Source organism: Tenrec ecaudatus, chromosome 12 (genome assembly GCF_050624435.1).
Source record: "Tenrec ecaudatus isolate mTenEca1 chromosome 12, mTenEca1.hap1, whole genome shotgun sequence".
Classification (NCBI taxonomy): domain Eukaryota; kingdom Metazoa; phylum Chordata; class Mammalia; order Afrosoricida; family Tenrecidae; genus Tenrec; species Tenrec ecaudatus.
The window spans coordinates 51,015,779-51,031,406 of record NC_134541.1 but is presented as its reverse complement, the minus strand read 5'-3'; the positions used below and the strand labels follow the sequence as shown (position 1 = coordinate 51,031,406).

General features: G+C 45.1%; 1 protein-coding gene across 2 annotated transcripts in view; it reads right to left on the bottom strand.

The window, feature by feature from the left end:
* The window catches only part of SLC24A3 (solute carrier family 24 member 3), a 420,646-nt gene that overhangs the window by 128,689 nt on the left and 276,329 nt on the right, over positions 1 to 15,628 (bottom strand). For both annotated transcript variants that reach the window (XM_075564035.1, XM_075564036.1), the window contains exon 4: positions 1,085 to 1,159. In XM_075564035.1, the coding sequence (XP_075420150.1) occupies positions 1,085 to 1,159 (75 nt within the window). The remainder of the gene's footprint in view (positions 1 to 1,084; positions 1,160 to 15,628) is intronic.

Below are 15,628 nucleotides of genomic sequence, written 5' to 3'. Positions count from 1 at the left end.
AGGTTAAACTATATTGCTCAAAGGGACTCCACAGCTACCCACTGTCTACCTCAAATACATTTCATTCACGTTCATTCTCATACTTCCACAATCCATTGTGTGGCTGTGATTAGTTTGTAATCACTTATTTTTACTATTTTCCAGAGTACAAAAATCGAATAAGCATCTAGGATTTTGAAGAAACGGATTAAGCTAGATATTCTCAAAGTGTACTCCCTGGATCAGAATCCCCCGTGTCACTCGGGAATTTGTTATAAGCGAAATTCTTAGATCAGAAATTTAGCAGAAAGTAGGGAAGGGGTAGTACAATTTGAGAAGTGCTGGTATAAATAAATCTGAGTTCCAGATGGGAGTGTGTCTGGGAGAGACCCCTTCTGAAAACTGGGGTTCTGAACTCAAAATAAAATGCAATGGAAAGTTTTCAGATAAAGGAAAGTACATTTCAGAGCGGACAGAGGGATGCAAGGGGCGGGGACTGAGAGTCCTTGGCAGGCTGGCTATCGTTGATGAAAAGGATTTAACTAGGGTTGAGCCTGGTGTTCAGTGTGATGCCTTTTCACAGGGTCCATTGCTGATTTGTGTGTCAATTCTTTCATCACCACCGAGGTTTCAGCTTTGAGCATTTCTGCACATGCAGAGAGGAAGCTTGGCGGAGGTGTGTGGCTGCAGACATCTGACGGTGAGAGCCTCCCCTGAGTCCCTGAGGAGAACATGAGAGCAGAGGACATGGAAGAGAAAGGAATGGAGGAGAGGAGAGGGCTACAAGAAGAGTACGTTTTGAAAGAGGGAAAGGAAATTAAGAAAAAGTGCACAAACAGTACTTTTAAACTACCCTATGCCGAATGGAGCAGAAGAAAACTATCTATCTATTTGAGTGAAATTCCGAGTATCAGGACACAGAGTCTAAGCAGGTTTATAGAAAGTCATACTGGCTGTCAAGGAGGGCATGCCTGGCATCCAGAGGCTATGTTGCATGGCAGAGAATTCTCCGAGTCTTGGCTAAGGGGTCACGGCCTGCCTTGGGCTTGTGAATCCTGGAGCTGTGGAACTTGAGAGTCAAGCACAGGAAGACCAAGGTACCTACCTCACAGATCTTTTCCAAGGACGGCACAAAGAAGTCATCACACACAATAGCCAGTGCGTAGAACATGTACATGGCCTGTAAGAGAAGAGAGGAAAGAAGTTGAAGCAATTTATGGTGGAGTGGCTGGGGGAGAAGCCACACTGTGCTCAAAAGCCAGAGAGTTTCAATACGCTTCTCTATCGTCATGAATTGAACGTCTTAATCATAGGGCAGATAGTCCATATGGGACCTGAGCCCAACTTCCTCTTTGTTTCCATTGCCTCCGACTCCTCTTTCATCCACCTCCATGTTCCCAGGCATGCCATGATATTTCTCACAGGATTTTAGAATCCAGGACCCGTATCAGTGGCTCTCTGGGAGTGTTCTGACTTGCCATGTTGGCTCACTTCATCATGCCTTTTAAATGGCTTCTCAAAAGTCAACCTAAGCAAAGGGCCATGGATATCCCTCTTGATCAATTTTCTCTAACCTATTTTTCCTGATCATATGGATGCACACTGACCTGATGTCATTGAGTTGATTCCGACGCAGAGTAATTTCTTTCTGGCCAGAAACCACCTCTCCACCTTACCTATCCCATGTACCCATCCCTCAATCTTTTCTAACAAGACCCTAGTTTTGTTAAAATATACATCCTGCCTCATATGAACAATGACCACTGGCTTTTTTCCCCCCAAAAGTACATACCGATTGATATAGGCCACTCAAGTGCTCAGTATTCCTCTAGTGATGTTTGGCTTCAGGGTGGGCACGTGACACAGGCTAGCTCAACCAAATGGAAAGAAAGGCTCTACAGTCCTTTCCAGAGGGAGGATTTTCTCACTGGGAGCCCCAGCATTTCCTCTGTTGTCATATGAAGGGGAAACCTGACTTGAAGTTAAACTGGCCACGAGTCAGAAACAACCAGAGCACTTAACAAAATCACATAGCCCTCTGGACTGAACAAAATCACATAGCCCTGTTTTAACAGTTTCAGTTTAAGCTTCCCTGTTCCTTGCATCACAAAGAATTCCACGGCCTTGTCTTTTTAATTTCAGCATCCTCAGCAGTAGACATCTTTCTCATTTTTTTGACCCTCAGCATCTTTTGAGAAGTGCCGACAGTCCTCTCCAACTCCCACATCACAGGGAAGAGGCAAATGACCCATGATGGCCACCAAAATGTCCCATCAACAAAGGTCAGCTAGGGGCTCAACAACGTTCCAAGAGAGGCTTGGAGAGGGGTGTTCTCACCTTCTGAAATGGCCAGTGCTAAAGCCATCTGAGGCTGAGGCTGCTGGGAACTGCAGCCACATGGACAGAGTCTCTGAGGATGCAGGCAACACAGAAAGAAGTCGAACCAAGACACGACAGGTAGAGAGATATAAAGTCACTGTTGCCCATTTGGAACACTACTGCCAGCTCCATCTGAAACAAAACGAACTCCAAAATTTCTTGAGCCAGTTACACGCTTGGGCACTTTCTCTGAGTTGACTTCTGTTAACCTCATGATGGCGCTGGAACAGCCAAGCCTGAAACGATGGTTCTACATCTGACTGCTGCACTTATCAGCCACCCACCCCTCCTGCCTCGGGTACAATCCTACTTTTTCCCACATGTACATGCTTGATCCCATCCGTCAGAATGGAATACTTTAAAGTAGTTTAACACTTGAATCTGTAGAAACAGCAGACAAGTGCGCAAGATAGATGCACTGACAGTCAAGATCATTTCAAAACCCCATACGATAATGGTTGTGTGATAAGGTTGTTTTGTGTGTGTGTGTGTGTGTGTGTGTGTGTATAAAACTTGGGAGGAAAATCTGTTTAGGGGACATAACCCCTCATATAGCATGTTCTCTATCAAGTTTATGAGGTGTTGTAAAGAATAGATAATTTCAACTGAAGTCAGCTGTGGTGGTTAGATTTTATGCTAACACGCATCTACATGGAAGTAGGGGCGGAGTCCAACCTATCAATCAATCAATTCACAGCCTCATGATATGTCCTTGAGGGTGTGCTTTAATGAGAGAGGCACTTGGAACACCGCCTCTCACGGCTCCTTCACCCTTCCTACTTGCTGGGATCCTGTGGCTTCTTCCAGGGGCGACCCCTATGGGTCACTGGCCCTGGGAGTCAATCTGGGAGCTGTTGGTATCTTGCCAGGTTCCCACTTGGATCTTGGATCTATGAGGCTCTGTGCCCTCTGCCCTGTGGCATTGCTGCATCCTGCTGACCCTTTCTGTATCATCAGTCTTTGGCTCTGAGAATCTGAACCAGCATTGGACCCATGGACTTGACTTAAACTGGGCGTGGATGCCTTCTTGATATAAAGTTCTTTCTTACATGTATATCAGTGGCTTTGGTTTTGTTTCTCTAGACAACCCAGCCTAACACATAGGCCTTTGTTCTTGCTTTGAACTTGAATATGATATTTAGGAAAGTAACATCCCTCATATGACTGTAAGACACAAGGATGAAAGAACAAACTCATAAGCTGAACATCCCGAGCCCTCAGGAAATCAGGCCCCAGCTAAACTAATGCCCAAATCCATCTCCCTCTGAACTGCTCACTAAATAAGAAAATGAATCCACTGTTGCTTCAGGCATGGTTAGTAACAGTTTGTAGCTTGTGGCCACCATGATAGAACAACAGAAGATGAATTCTTCTGGGCCCCAGGCAATGTAAATCAGCAAAGCCTTCACAGACAAACTAGAAATTTTAAAAAGTAAACAGTGTCTTGTCAGACAATTTCAAAGGCTGATGGGATGAATAAACCAAAGAACTTTAGACTGAAAAGTACTTATGGTAACAGAACACCATTGTGGTCTCTAACTTAATGGAGTTCAACACACTCAAACAAAATGTCAATATATATACAAGGGCTTCTGAATTGTGAGAGAAAAGATATGTGAGTGGCGTATTTACTGCACTGTGTTATGAAACATCTACAGTCAGTGGTTTCTCATAGACAGTTTCCTTTTACTACATCATCAGCATCCCTGTTGCTTTGTCTTTAATTTCAACAAAGGTGTTGCTCAAAGAGGGATTCCTAGAGTGGTATAGTGCTCTGATCTTACTAGAAATTGTTGTAAGTCTCCCAGAAAATGTGGTTTGAATAATATATAATTTCCTTTGATCTCTTCTCTATTTTTCACGATTTAAAGTGATAGTCTAAGGTTAGGTCTGGGGGGGAAATGCTTTTTCTTTTATGATCTGTTTCTACCCGAGGGGCGTGGTGTTGGCTCCATGAGGTCCTGCTACCATTGGCCATGATTTTGGTTCTGTCAGCAGAACAGACATACTTTTCCTTGAGGCATTCACTGACTTCAGGGACTGCAGAGATAAAGGCTTAACCTCAGCTACGGCTAGGGTTCTAAAGAATCGAGTTTCTGGACTTGGATTGTAGGGAAGAAGAATGCAGCCCATGAACCTCATGCCTTCACCTTTGCCATGGTCTTCAGGTTTTACTAATTATAGAGCATTGCCCACTTTCAAATGTCAGAATCTGCCTCAACTTTCTTCAAGCCTTTGGACTTAAGAACACAACCTCATCAAGAAATGCCGGCAAATAAATACTTCTGGCAGCCACCAACCAATGAGCCATAGAAAATGTTGTACCCTCTCCTTATATGCATGTCATCAGAAAAATCTCCAAAAAGGAACTTTACTGGAAAATCCAGTTCAGACCAGGGGAGGGGAGCATCTACATCTCAGAGGAGGCACGGGCCTTTCTGTGGTGGGTGTATGGGGAAGCAACCTCACGTTGGGAAGGTGTGCTACACAGTAAACAACTTCCCTGAGGAAACCCAAGGGAGGAATAAATCCGGTTCTGTGTTCTTGGGGAGACATTTTGAATAAGTTTCTACCCAACCCTCGGTGAATTATGCCATGGCCTAGGCACTAAGGTGATCTCAGATGCTGGCCTTCCAGGGAACATGGCATCCCCCAAGGGCCACACCAGAAGGACTCAACATGGAAACCCAACTGAACAAACTGGGCTTCTACCTCTAAACTTTCTACAACACTTAGACTAAGGACTGAAATTCCCTGAAGGGAGAAAAAGTCAATGATGGTCATCCCAAGACTGTGGAAATGGTGGTAGTTGGACCTAGGGTGGGACCCACGGCTTAGTGGGTGTCCAATGAAAGAAGACCTAGAATGACCATATATTGACACCTCAATGCTCCCCTTCCATGAATATGACAGGTAATTACGATGACAGGCAAGGAGCTCCCCGTGGAAGGAATGTTACAGAAAAGTCTCCCCTGACACTAACCCCAATGCTCAGTGTGAGCAGAGCTCAATCATTTAAGAATTCTGTCTATACAAAGCAATAACTTATGGATTGTAGCTGCAGGTGTACTGTACTCAATGCACTCCTCATATTAACAGTACCTTAAATTCTATGCCATTGAATAAATTATTGATGTTATCAGTGCAATCGCCTTATACCCCAAGGCACTGTTTTTTTGTTTGCTTGTTTTGGTTTGGGGTTTTTTCTTTGTTGTTGTTGTTGTCTTGTTTTGTTATAAGAAGACCACTAAGGTCAACCAGAGCCATTCATAATCTGGAACAAGCAGATGGATTCTGGGTTCCTACGTAATTCTAGCCCCAATCCAAGAAGAGTTAGTTCTTATAACAGGGCCCTGCTCCGGAGGAAAGTCAAGGGAAATGGAGGAAAGAGCTAGGAGGCAAAGGACATTTACAGAGGTCTAGACAAAGACATGTACATGCAAATATATATATATGAGGATGGGGAAATAGATCTATGTGCCTATATTTATAGGTTTAGTATTAAGGTAGTGGAAGGACCTTGGGCCTCTACTCAAGATCTCCCTCAATGCAAGAATACTTTCTTCTATTAAATTGGCATTCTATGATGCTCACCCTCCCGACACAACTGCTGAAGCCAAAGCGGGTGATCAAGCAAATGTGGCGGAGAAAGCTGATGGTGCCCGGCTATCAAAAGAGATAGCGTCTGGGGTCTTAAAGGCTTGAAGACAAACAAGCAGCCATCTAGCTCAGAAGCAACAAAGCCCACATGGAAGAACATATCATCCTGTGTGATCATGTGGTTCCAAAGGGATCAGTTATTGGGCATCAAAGAACCAAAAAAAATCATATCATTGGATGCACACCTCCATGATACGATTGCTGAGTATAAACAGGTGCATAAACAAATGTGGTGAAGAAAGCAGATGGTGCCCGGCTATCGTAAGAGCTAGTGTCTGGAGTCTTAAAGGCTTGAAGGTGAACAAGTGGCCATCTAGCTCAGAAGCAACAAAGCCCACATGGAAGAAGCACACCAGCCTGTGTGATCACGAGGTGTCAAAGGGATCAGGTATAAGGCATCATCAAAAATAAAAAATCTTACCATAGTGAATGAAGGGGGAAGTGCAGAGTGGAGACCCAAAACCCATTTGTCGGCCACTGGAGATCCCCTCACAGAGGGATCTAGAGGAGGAGATGAGTCCGTCAGGGTGCGACGTAGCACCAATAAAGAATACAGCTTTCCTCCAGTTCCTAAATGCTTTCTCCTCTCCCCCCACCCCCCCACTATCATGATCTGAATTCTACCTTGCAAGTCTGGATCGGAGCTGGAGGCACAGGGAATCCAGGGTGGATGATACCTTCAGGACCGGGGGTGTGAGGGGCAATACTGGGAGGGTAGAGGGTGAGTGGGTTGGAAAGGAGGAACTGATTACAAGGATCTACATGTGACCTCCTCCCTGGGGGACGGACAACAGAAAAGGGGGTGAAAGGCGACGCCAGATAGGGCAAGATATGACAAAATAATAACATAAATTATCAAGGGCTCATGAGGGAGTGGGGAGCGGGGAGGGAGGGGGAAAAGAGGACTTGATGCAAAGGGCTTAAGTGGAGAGCAAATGCTTTGAAAATGATGAAGGCAAAGAATGTACAGATGTGCTTTATACAATTGATATATGTACATGTATGGATTGTGATAAGAGTTGTATGAGTCCCTAATAAAAGGTTGGGGAAAAAAAGGCCCCTGCTCCACACTTGCCTTCATGAAAAGCTCACTGAAGACAGTGTGCTATAGGAAAGTGTGGTGAAGAAAGCAAATGGTGCCTGTTACCAGTTGGAATAGTGTCTGGGGTCCTAAAGGCTTGTATTTAAACAAGCAGCCATCTAAGTGAGGTGTCAACTAAGTCCACATTGAAGAAACACACCAGCCAGTGTTATCCAAAGATAACAATAATAAAATCAAAATATGATGAAGGGAAAAGTGTAAGAGCTGAAATTGTGAACATCCAATTTGCAGGAGGCTATGGAGGGTGGTGGGAGTCCAAAGTTCATCTGCAGAGTCTCTACTGAGAATAAGCTTCTGGCAGATCCCCTCTGGCCACAGGGGAGGGGCCCCAACAGCTTCACTCTCAGTCAGACATTACTGTGAACTTGATTGTGGTGGACCCAATTATGGTATAATGTGATACTTGGTCAGTTGACCTCTCTCTTGATACAACCTAAATTTCCTCTAGGCTTAAATATTTTTTGCTTGTTCTACAACAGAAATTTCTTTGCTGTTTTTTTCTTTCTTTCTTACTCTTTATTTTTATCTTTATGTTATTATTATTTCTTCTTTTTTCCTGGTTTGCTTTGTTTTTGTTTCTGTTAGGTTTGCCAGTTTATGAAGCACAGGATTGGAGGCATAGAGACAATAACTGACACAATGGTTTATTGGGGATGGAGATGGGAGGCGGGGTGGGGGGTTACATGGGGGTTGGGGTGGATGAGGGAAATTTGGGAGCAAACAATGAATACCAGAGGGGGGAGGGAGCATTAGAAATGATCGTGATGATGTATAAAGAACTCTTTTTAAAAGCAACTAACTTTTAAAGCATATCATCTCATGGGAAGAGTTGGAGGAAATTATGCTCAGCAAAGTTAGCCAAGCACCAAAGGACAAGTACAACATGAATCCACTGAGGTAAGCTCAGCAAGCACAATGGGAACAGAGAAAAAGTTACTTAATGCATAATGTCTAGGTTGAGGACCAGGCACTCTGGCTGGGGTCAGACCCAACCCAGGGATGCATATGGCAGCCAACTAACAAGCGGGGGCAGACAATGGTAGTGGGGGAAAAGGGCATTAACCCATCCACAGGGAGGGTGTCCTTATGTCTCCACAGGAACAAGAAAGGCCAGGCCTCATTCTAAGGGCCACATACCATCATAGAGCAGTCCATTAACATAGAGGACTGCAGGGTGGCCCCAATCTGAGTTACGTTGACCCCCTTCCTAGAAGAATGTACTGCAGAGGACAGCACTAAAGATATATCTGGGGAGGATGGCTGATCTTTCCTGTCCATATAGGAGCAAACTAAGAGGGAGAGAGTGGACCTCATCCTGGCCCACCAAGCCTTGAGGAAAACATTCCTGCTCAGAACAGCCAATGCACAGAGAGGACTGTATGCCTGACCCCAATATGAGACACAACATCCCCTTACTGGCCTATGGGGGCATGGGGGACAACACCAGAGACACAGTGCGGGAAGTGTGTCTGGTGTGATCCCCCCACGCCACACACACTCAGCAGGGTGAATCATACAGGGACCACAACAGAGCATCAAGGGGAGCAAAGTCACGAGCATCAGAGGAATCCCGAAAATAGACTTCTGACTCGGGGGTCAGTACTTGGCACCTCATCAAACCTGGTTGGAAGACATTCATAAAAGCAGATAGACCTGGGACTATTTATAGGCTTTTAAAATTTTATTTTATATGTCTATCCATATAAGATAGGCAGGACAAACAATCCTGAAGTGAAAGCAAAGGGACCAACGGTTGGGGGTGGGGCAGCAGGGGAGAGGAGGAGGCAGAGGAAAGGGAGTGGGGAGCCAACAAACTCATGGACAGGGGAATAACAAGGGATCTAAAATCTATGGGGCAAGGAGGGTGCAGAATGCCTGGTGGTATTTGATCAATTGTAATGTAGCCGAGAGGAATTACTGAGAGCCCACCGAAGGGTGAACATGATCGTGGGGCAGAAGGAAAGGAAACGGAAATAGAGGAAAGAACTAGGAGGCAGAAACTATATATAGAGGTATAAATATAGGCATATACATATGTAACCATATTGATATAGAGTAATAGAGGTATTGTCCTATGGACATATATTTATATGTTAAAGTATTAAGGTAGCAGATGGACTTTAGGCATCTACTTAAGTCTTCCCTCAACACAAGAACACTTTGTTCTAATAACCTAGCACTGTGTGATACTCACCTTGCCAACACGATCACTGAAGACAAAATGGGTACATAAGCAAATGTGGTGAAGAAAGCTGATGGTGTCCAGCTATTAAAAGATAAAGTATCTGGGAACTTAACGGCTTGAAGTTAAACAAGTGGTCGTCTAGCAGAGAAGCAACAAAGCCCACGTAGAAGAATCATACTGGCCTGTGTGATCACAAGGTGTCAACCAGATCAGGTATCAGAAGATCAAAAACAATTATATCATTGAGAAGGAGAGGCATCAGAGTGGAGATCCAAAGTCCATCTGTACACAATTGGACATCTTTTCACAGAAGGGGCATACGGAAGTGACCATTTAGCCAGGGTGCAAATAGGACTAACTTAACACGCAACATTCTTCTGGTTCTTTAATGCTTCCTCCTCCCCATTATCATAACCCCAGTTCTACTTCACAAATCCTGCTAGACCGAAGTATATATGCTGGTACAGGTAAGAGCTCTCAACATACAGAATCCAGGGCAGATAAACCCCTCAGGAACAGTAGTGGGAGTAGTGATACCATGAGGGGAGAGGAGAAGAGAAAGAAAAGGGGACATGATAGCAATGATGGATGTATAAAGCCCCACCCTCACCCCATGGGGACAAATAACAGAAATGTGGGTGACGGGATACATCAGATCGTGTAAGATATGAAAAATGTAGATATATAATTTATCAAGGGTTCATGAGGGTGGGAAGGTGGGAGAGGGAGGGAAAAATGAGGAGCTGATACCAAGGACTCAAGTAGAAAAATGTTTTGAAAATGTTCATGGCAACACATGTACAAGTGTGCTTGCTATAACTGATTGATGGAATATTATAATATCTGTAATAGCCCCCAAGAAAATGGTTTTAAAAATTAAAAAGTGACTAGAGAAGCCCATATGTAAATTTTATATCAACAAAACAATTAAAAAAGAAATGGTGTATCAATACCCTAGATCCCTTGCCCACTTTATGAGGTAACTCCGCCCTGCCTCTGATATTTCCCCCAGCAGGACCAAGCTTCAAGTGCCCACAATGTTACACCCCATGTATTAGCACCCTCCCTTGCTGCGCCTCAGCTGCCTTCCTCTTCTGGCCTGCTCCTCGGCTGACATGTACCTTTTCTGCTCATAAGACAACCTACCTCAAGATCACTTCTGGGAGAACCCAAATTTTAAAAGAGCAAAGGAAGATCATAGACGAAATGACGTGTATTTCAAAACCAAGATGGGCCACTCCCCAAATCAACCCTCTCTCTTCAGTCTGGGGACTCTCCCTTCAGGATCCGTCTGTTAGTTGGCATGCTGGTGGCGAGCCATGCCACCCGAGGAGCTATCCTGCAGGAGCTCAGATGACAAAGGCTTCGAGCAGATGCTAAAGTGAAAATACACCATCGGCATGCATTCTCCAATGATTTTAACTTACTAGAGCTTTGTGATCCCTCACCAGAGTGGCCCATCTACACAGTGGTTAAGCATTTGGTGGGTAAACACAAGGTTAATGGTTCTAGGTGCTTTTGAGGAGAGAAATGTGGCAGCTGCATCTTTTTACAAGTGTGCAAACCCCCTGGAACAGTTTCACTTTGTCCCACAGAGTCACTACGAGTTGGGATTAATTTGAAGGCAATCCATTTTTTGTTTGTTTTTTAGATTGATACAAGATCATATATTTAATATAGTAATAAAGAATCACACATGCTAGTCTGCCAGCGTGTACTCTAATGTGCACCACATTCACCTGGAAACTTATGCAAGGGGAGGATTCTTCAGCCCCCTTTCTAGGAGATCCGTTCAGGGGGTCCAGCTGGGACTCAGCCATCTGCATTTATAACCACCAGCAGGTAGTTCTGATGCAGTTTTGTCCAAGAGAACACTCGGGAGGAGTCCTCGTGTGTTCCCTGGGCTTTCTGCACAGGAGTCTGAGAGAAAGTCAAGTCCATAAGAGTGGGAAGGCTGAGCTATCTGCCACGGTCTCGCCAGGAAAAGAATCCCTCCAAAAGCAGTTAGCCAAAGATCACTTTAACGGATGAGAATATAGTGAAGGGGTTCTTTGCGGTGCACAGTAGGGCTCTGGACATCTCCAAAACCAGTTGAGGCATTCAAAGTCTAACGACAATGAGGAGCTGTGACCAACCTTTGACCTAGAGCAAGGACCATTGTTACTGCAGCCATTGAACAGCTGCTGCCAGAGTCGTGGAAAACCAGGAGGGAATACAGAACAAACACTTTGACCTCTCTCTCCTTCCAACATTCCATCTTCTGTTGGCTCCTCCCATTGAACTGGAGGGCAGAGGCATGGGGACCGGGGTGGAATGGTCCTCCGAGGCTGGGCTCTCAGCGTTCACAGTCCTTCCTTCAGGGAAAAGTGGGCAATGGAAGTGTGGATGCAGACAGAAAATTTACTCAGTAAAATGTAGCCAAATTTATATTCTCAGAGTTTCAGCTCTACATGCTATGATTAACAAAATTTCACAAGGTATTACTAAATTACAAACCAAGCAGGGTTCTTAAAAATTATTCATAGGCTTCTGTCTCTATTTGAGGTAGGTTCAATGAGAAATGCACATTTCCTGATAGACAGGAAACAACCCTTTTAGTGCTTTATTATTATAATAGACAGGAAATAAAGTAAGCTCTAAGTGTGCCTTTTTTTCTCTTGTTTTTTAAGATTATTTCATTGATAAATATTGTAAGATCGTGAATTTGCCCCTGATGGAAACAATAGCTAGAAGGAATAGAACTCTTGCTTTTTTGGTGAAACCTTAGGGTTTAGCATCAAATGCCATCAAATTGATTAAATGGAGAGTTTAGGGATTCTGTAATCTTCAAAAGCAAAGATCCAAGAAAAATAAAAAATGCGGTGCTTGGAAAACTTAATCAGAAATGTTTGTTCAAATTCCATAACACATACGCAAAAGAGTGAGTTATTTACCCAGAGGGAAAAATAAAAGATAGAGAAGCTGTGACATCTCAGATTTTAAAAATCTTATGAAGGGTCCTCAGAACCTTCTGTGTTGGGGTTTCAGCGGCAGTGTCCCCAGACCTACACCCTACTGAGGTTGAAGGCTACAGACAGCCTTATGTGAGGAAAGCAAACTCATGTAGCTCAACGGATAAGGGACAGCTTGAGTTCACTTACATCCAGAGGCTGAGTTTTAGATGATGGCTGGAAAGGAACTGGATACTCTGGCTGAGATTCTGATTGTGGCCAATTGAGTCTATGAAAGGACAGTTTTGCAGCCTTCTGGGTGACAAGGGGTAACTACTGAGACAGTTCTCCCTGGCCTGACAAGATGAAGTGGACCTAAGCATGACCAGATAAGGTCCGGTGCCCCACAACAATTCCCTTATGCCCTTGGAAAACTGGCTATTCCTCAGGGAACCTGGAACTTTTCCTGTGGCCTACTTGGATATTTTCACCTGAGTGGAAGACAGATCACCTGGCTCGTATCCAACCATGTCTGGTCCCGGTAAGGCCTACCTTAGGCACAAAGGGATGAGAAGTCCAGGAACCATTTCTTACCACTTCTCATTAGCAGGTAAGTAACCCGGAGGAGTCTGCCAAACATGGGACCACCAGCCTTTCCTCATCTTGTCCTCTTACTCGACCCCCACAACTTGAATTTCTGGTCACTGGAGGCTTTCTGGGCTTGAAACCTCTACTTCTAGGATCACGGGTCTCCTATGACTGCCTGAAATCACAGGAAGAGCTACTCACCATTCGAGACCAACTTAAACTTATACCTCTGACACCTGCCATCCCTTCACAGGATACTGCACAGCCCATAGCTGGCACTGGGGCTGGTTCATACCTGCATCTCTTTTCAGGATTAGTTTCTTCAGGGCAAGGGTTGTACCAGCACTAACACAGTTCAGGGGCTCAGGTTATGCTTCCTAAATGTCTGAGGGCAGGAAATGAGGATTTAACTTGTTGCAGTTTTAATGCAAGACTTGTCTGTTGCCTGCTGGCTATGGTAATACCAAATGTTAGCCCTTTAGCATTTTTTTCATCATTTTATTGAGGGCTCTTACAGCTTTTATAACAATCCCTACATCAGCTGTATCTATCACATTTGTGCATATGTTGCCATTATCATTTTCAAAGCATTTTCTTTCTACCATTAGCATTTCTTAATGGACCGGACAGTGTTCATTTAAGCGTTCCTGAGTATCCATCACAACACGCTTGGCAAAGGGAAGAAGAAGAATCATTGATCCCTGCACTCAACAATTAGGTCACATGTGCCAGGCACCTTATGAAGGTGGGCAGAATACAATGCCTTCCTTGAGATCTTCTGTCTCAGTGGAGGAGCTCATACTCAGATGGGTAAGTGAGGCTAGATTAGTCCTTGTCCTCGGGGAAGGTATCAACAGCTCACCATGAACGTTTTCCTGGACAAGATTACAAAAGCACTGTCCACGGTCCATGCTCCTCCTCATCCCACCCTGCCTCCAGTCTGCCCCCACCCACATGTAAGGATACTCCAAACTTCAAGTTTGCCCCCGATGAGGTTCTTCTCCACAGGAAGTGGACTAGATTAAGAGGCCTGAACATGCCCTGGCAGTGGTCTGGGGGATATTTGGCAGATGATTCTGGGGTCCCTGCACTTGGAGAGCGGTCTAGAGGGGCGAGTATGTGCTAAGGGCAGACATAGGCTTTGACCTTTGCATCCATGCCCTAGAGACTTTAAAGCAGGAGTGGGAAAACATTTTTCTGACAAGATCCATCTGAATATTTATAACATCATTTGCAGGCCATACAAAATTATCAACTTAAAAAAATTAGCTGCTTTTTGTTCAAACATTTAATAAACTCGCCCCAATGCTATGGCTGGAACTGTTTCTCTTTGATGAGGTATATGATGTTGGATGGTATGGATGATTTTGTACCATGTATGGCTTTAGGGCCAGGCATTCCCTGATCTTGCTCTCAAATATAGGGCCCAGGTCGGGGTCTAACGATGGCAGAAGACAACAATGTCTAAAGACTGCTAACTTTATCTCTACTTTCTGAAGAAATAACCTTACTGGGAAAAATACCCATGTTTGTCCATTTTGTCTTATTCCAACAGGGGCCACCATGTCCAACAGCAGAGACTGACATGGAATAGGCCCCCGTGGCCCCTGGGCCATTGATTCTCTGACCCAGAAGAAGGGGCAGAGGTTGACAGGAGAAAGGGCCTGACAGCAGCAAGAAGCCACGCCACTTCTGGAGCGTAAACGCGTACGACGTGGGAGCTGAGAGTGCAATTCTCCGATGTCAGGTGTCAAGACATCAGGCTGCCAGGCAATTCTGGATTTGACGTGGCACCAGGGTCTCCTCAGCCTGGGACAGGAGAGCATCCTGGGAACCAAAGGCAGCAGCTGGCGTCCGTACTGATGGCTCAGCGTGCATTCAGCCCTCATGACAGGTAGGGTATTGGGATGTTGGCAAAGAGCCCACCTTATCATTTGGTAACTTCAGAGCATGATTGTGCTGTCGAGTGACTTCTCAGGTGTTTGCTTAGGTTTGTTTGAGATGGTGGGGCTTAAGAGCTTGAAGAGTAGATTTTTTCAGTGAGGAAGGAGTTTGTACCAAGGGTGGTTCGTGGCCCAGAGAGGTTAGTTATCAGTTGTCAGAGGCAATCCCCTCAGCAGGAACAAAAGAATTGGGCTTCAGACACATGCTTAGTTTGACTCCCAAGCCTGAATCTGCTCACTGGCACGGCTTGTCGTAAAGCATGACTACATGCCCTGGATTGTGCTGGAAGGTCCTTATTTCATCCCCTTCGATTATGGTGGGCTGTGACTGCAGTAGGCTGCTGTGGAAACGATGCTGTGTAACTTGGCCGTGAAGGTCCAGCCTTGAACATACCCCTCCCTCTTGGAGTCCCAGCTGCCACATTTAAAAGGCCACGATTTGACGTTTCCACGCTGAGGAGAACACATGCAGGTGTTCTGGGTAGCAGTCCCTGCTGAGCCTGACCTTCAGCTGTCTCAGTCAAGGTACCAACCACCAGGGCGGAAAAGCCATCTTGGAAGTTGATCTTCAGCCCCAGTGGTCTCACCCCATGGCCCCATAACCTGTCTATCAGATGCCCCAGATGTCAGGCAGCAGCCTCCACCTCTGCTCTTTCTGGACTCCAAACGAACAGACCCAGAAACACCCTAAAGCGACTATACGACTGCTCCAATTAAATTGAGAAGTTTATTTCTCAGCAGGAAATCATTGCTGTTGCTGCCAGGTGCCGCTGAGTCAGTTCTGACTCATAGTGGCCTTGTGCGCAACAGAATGAAACACTGTCTTATTCAGTGCCGTCCTCGCCGTTGGCAAGTTTCAGCT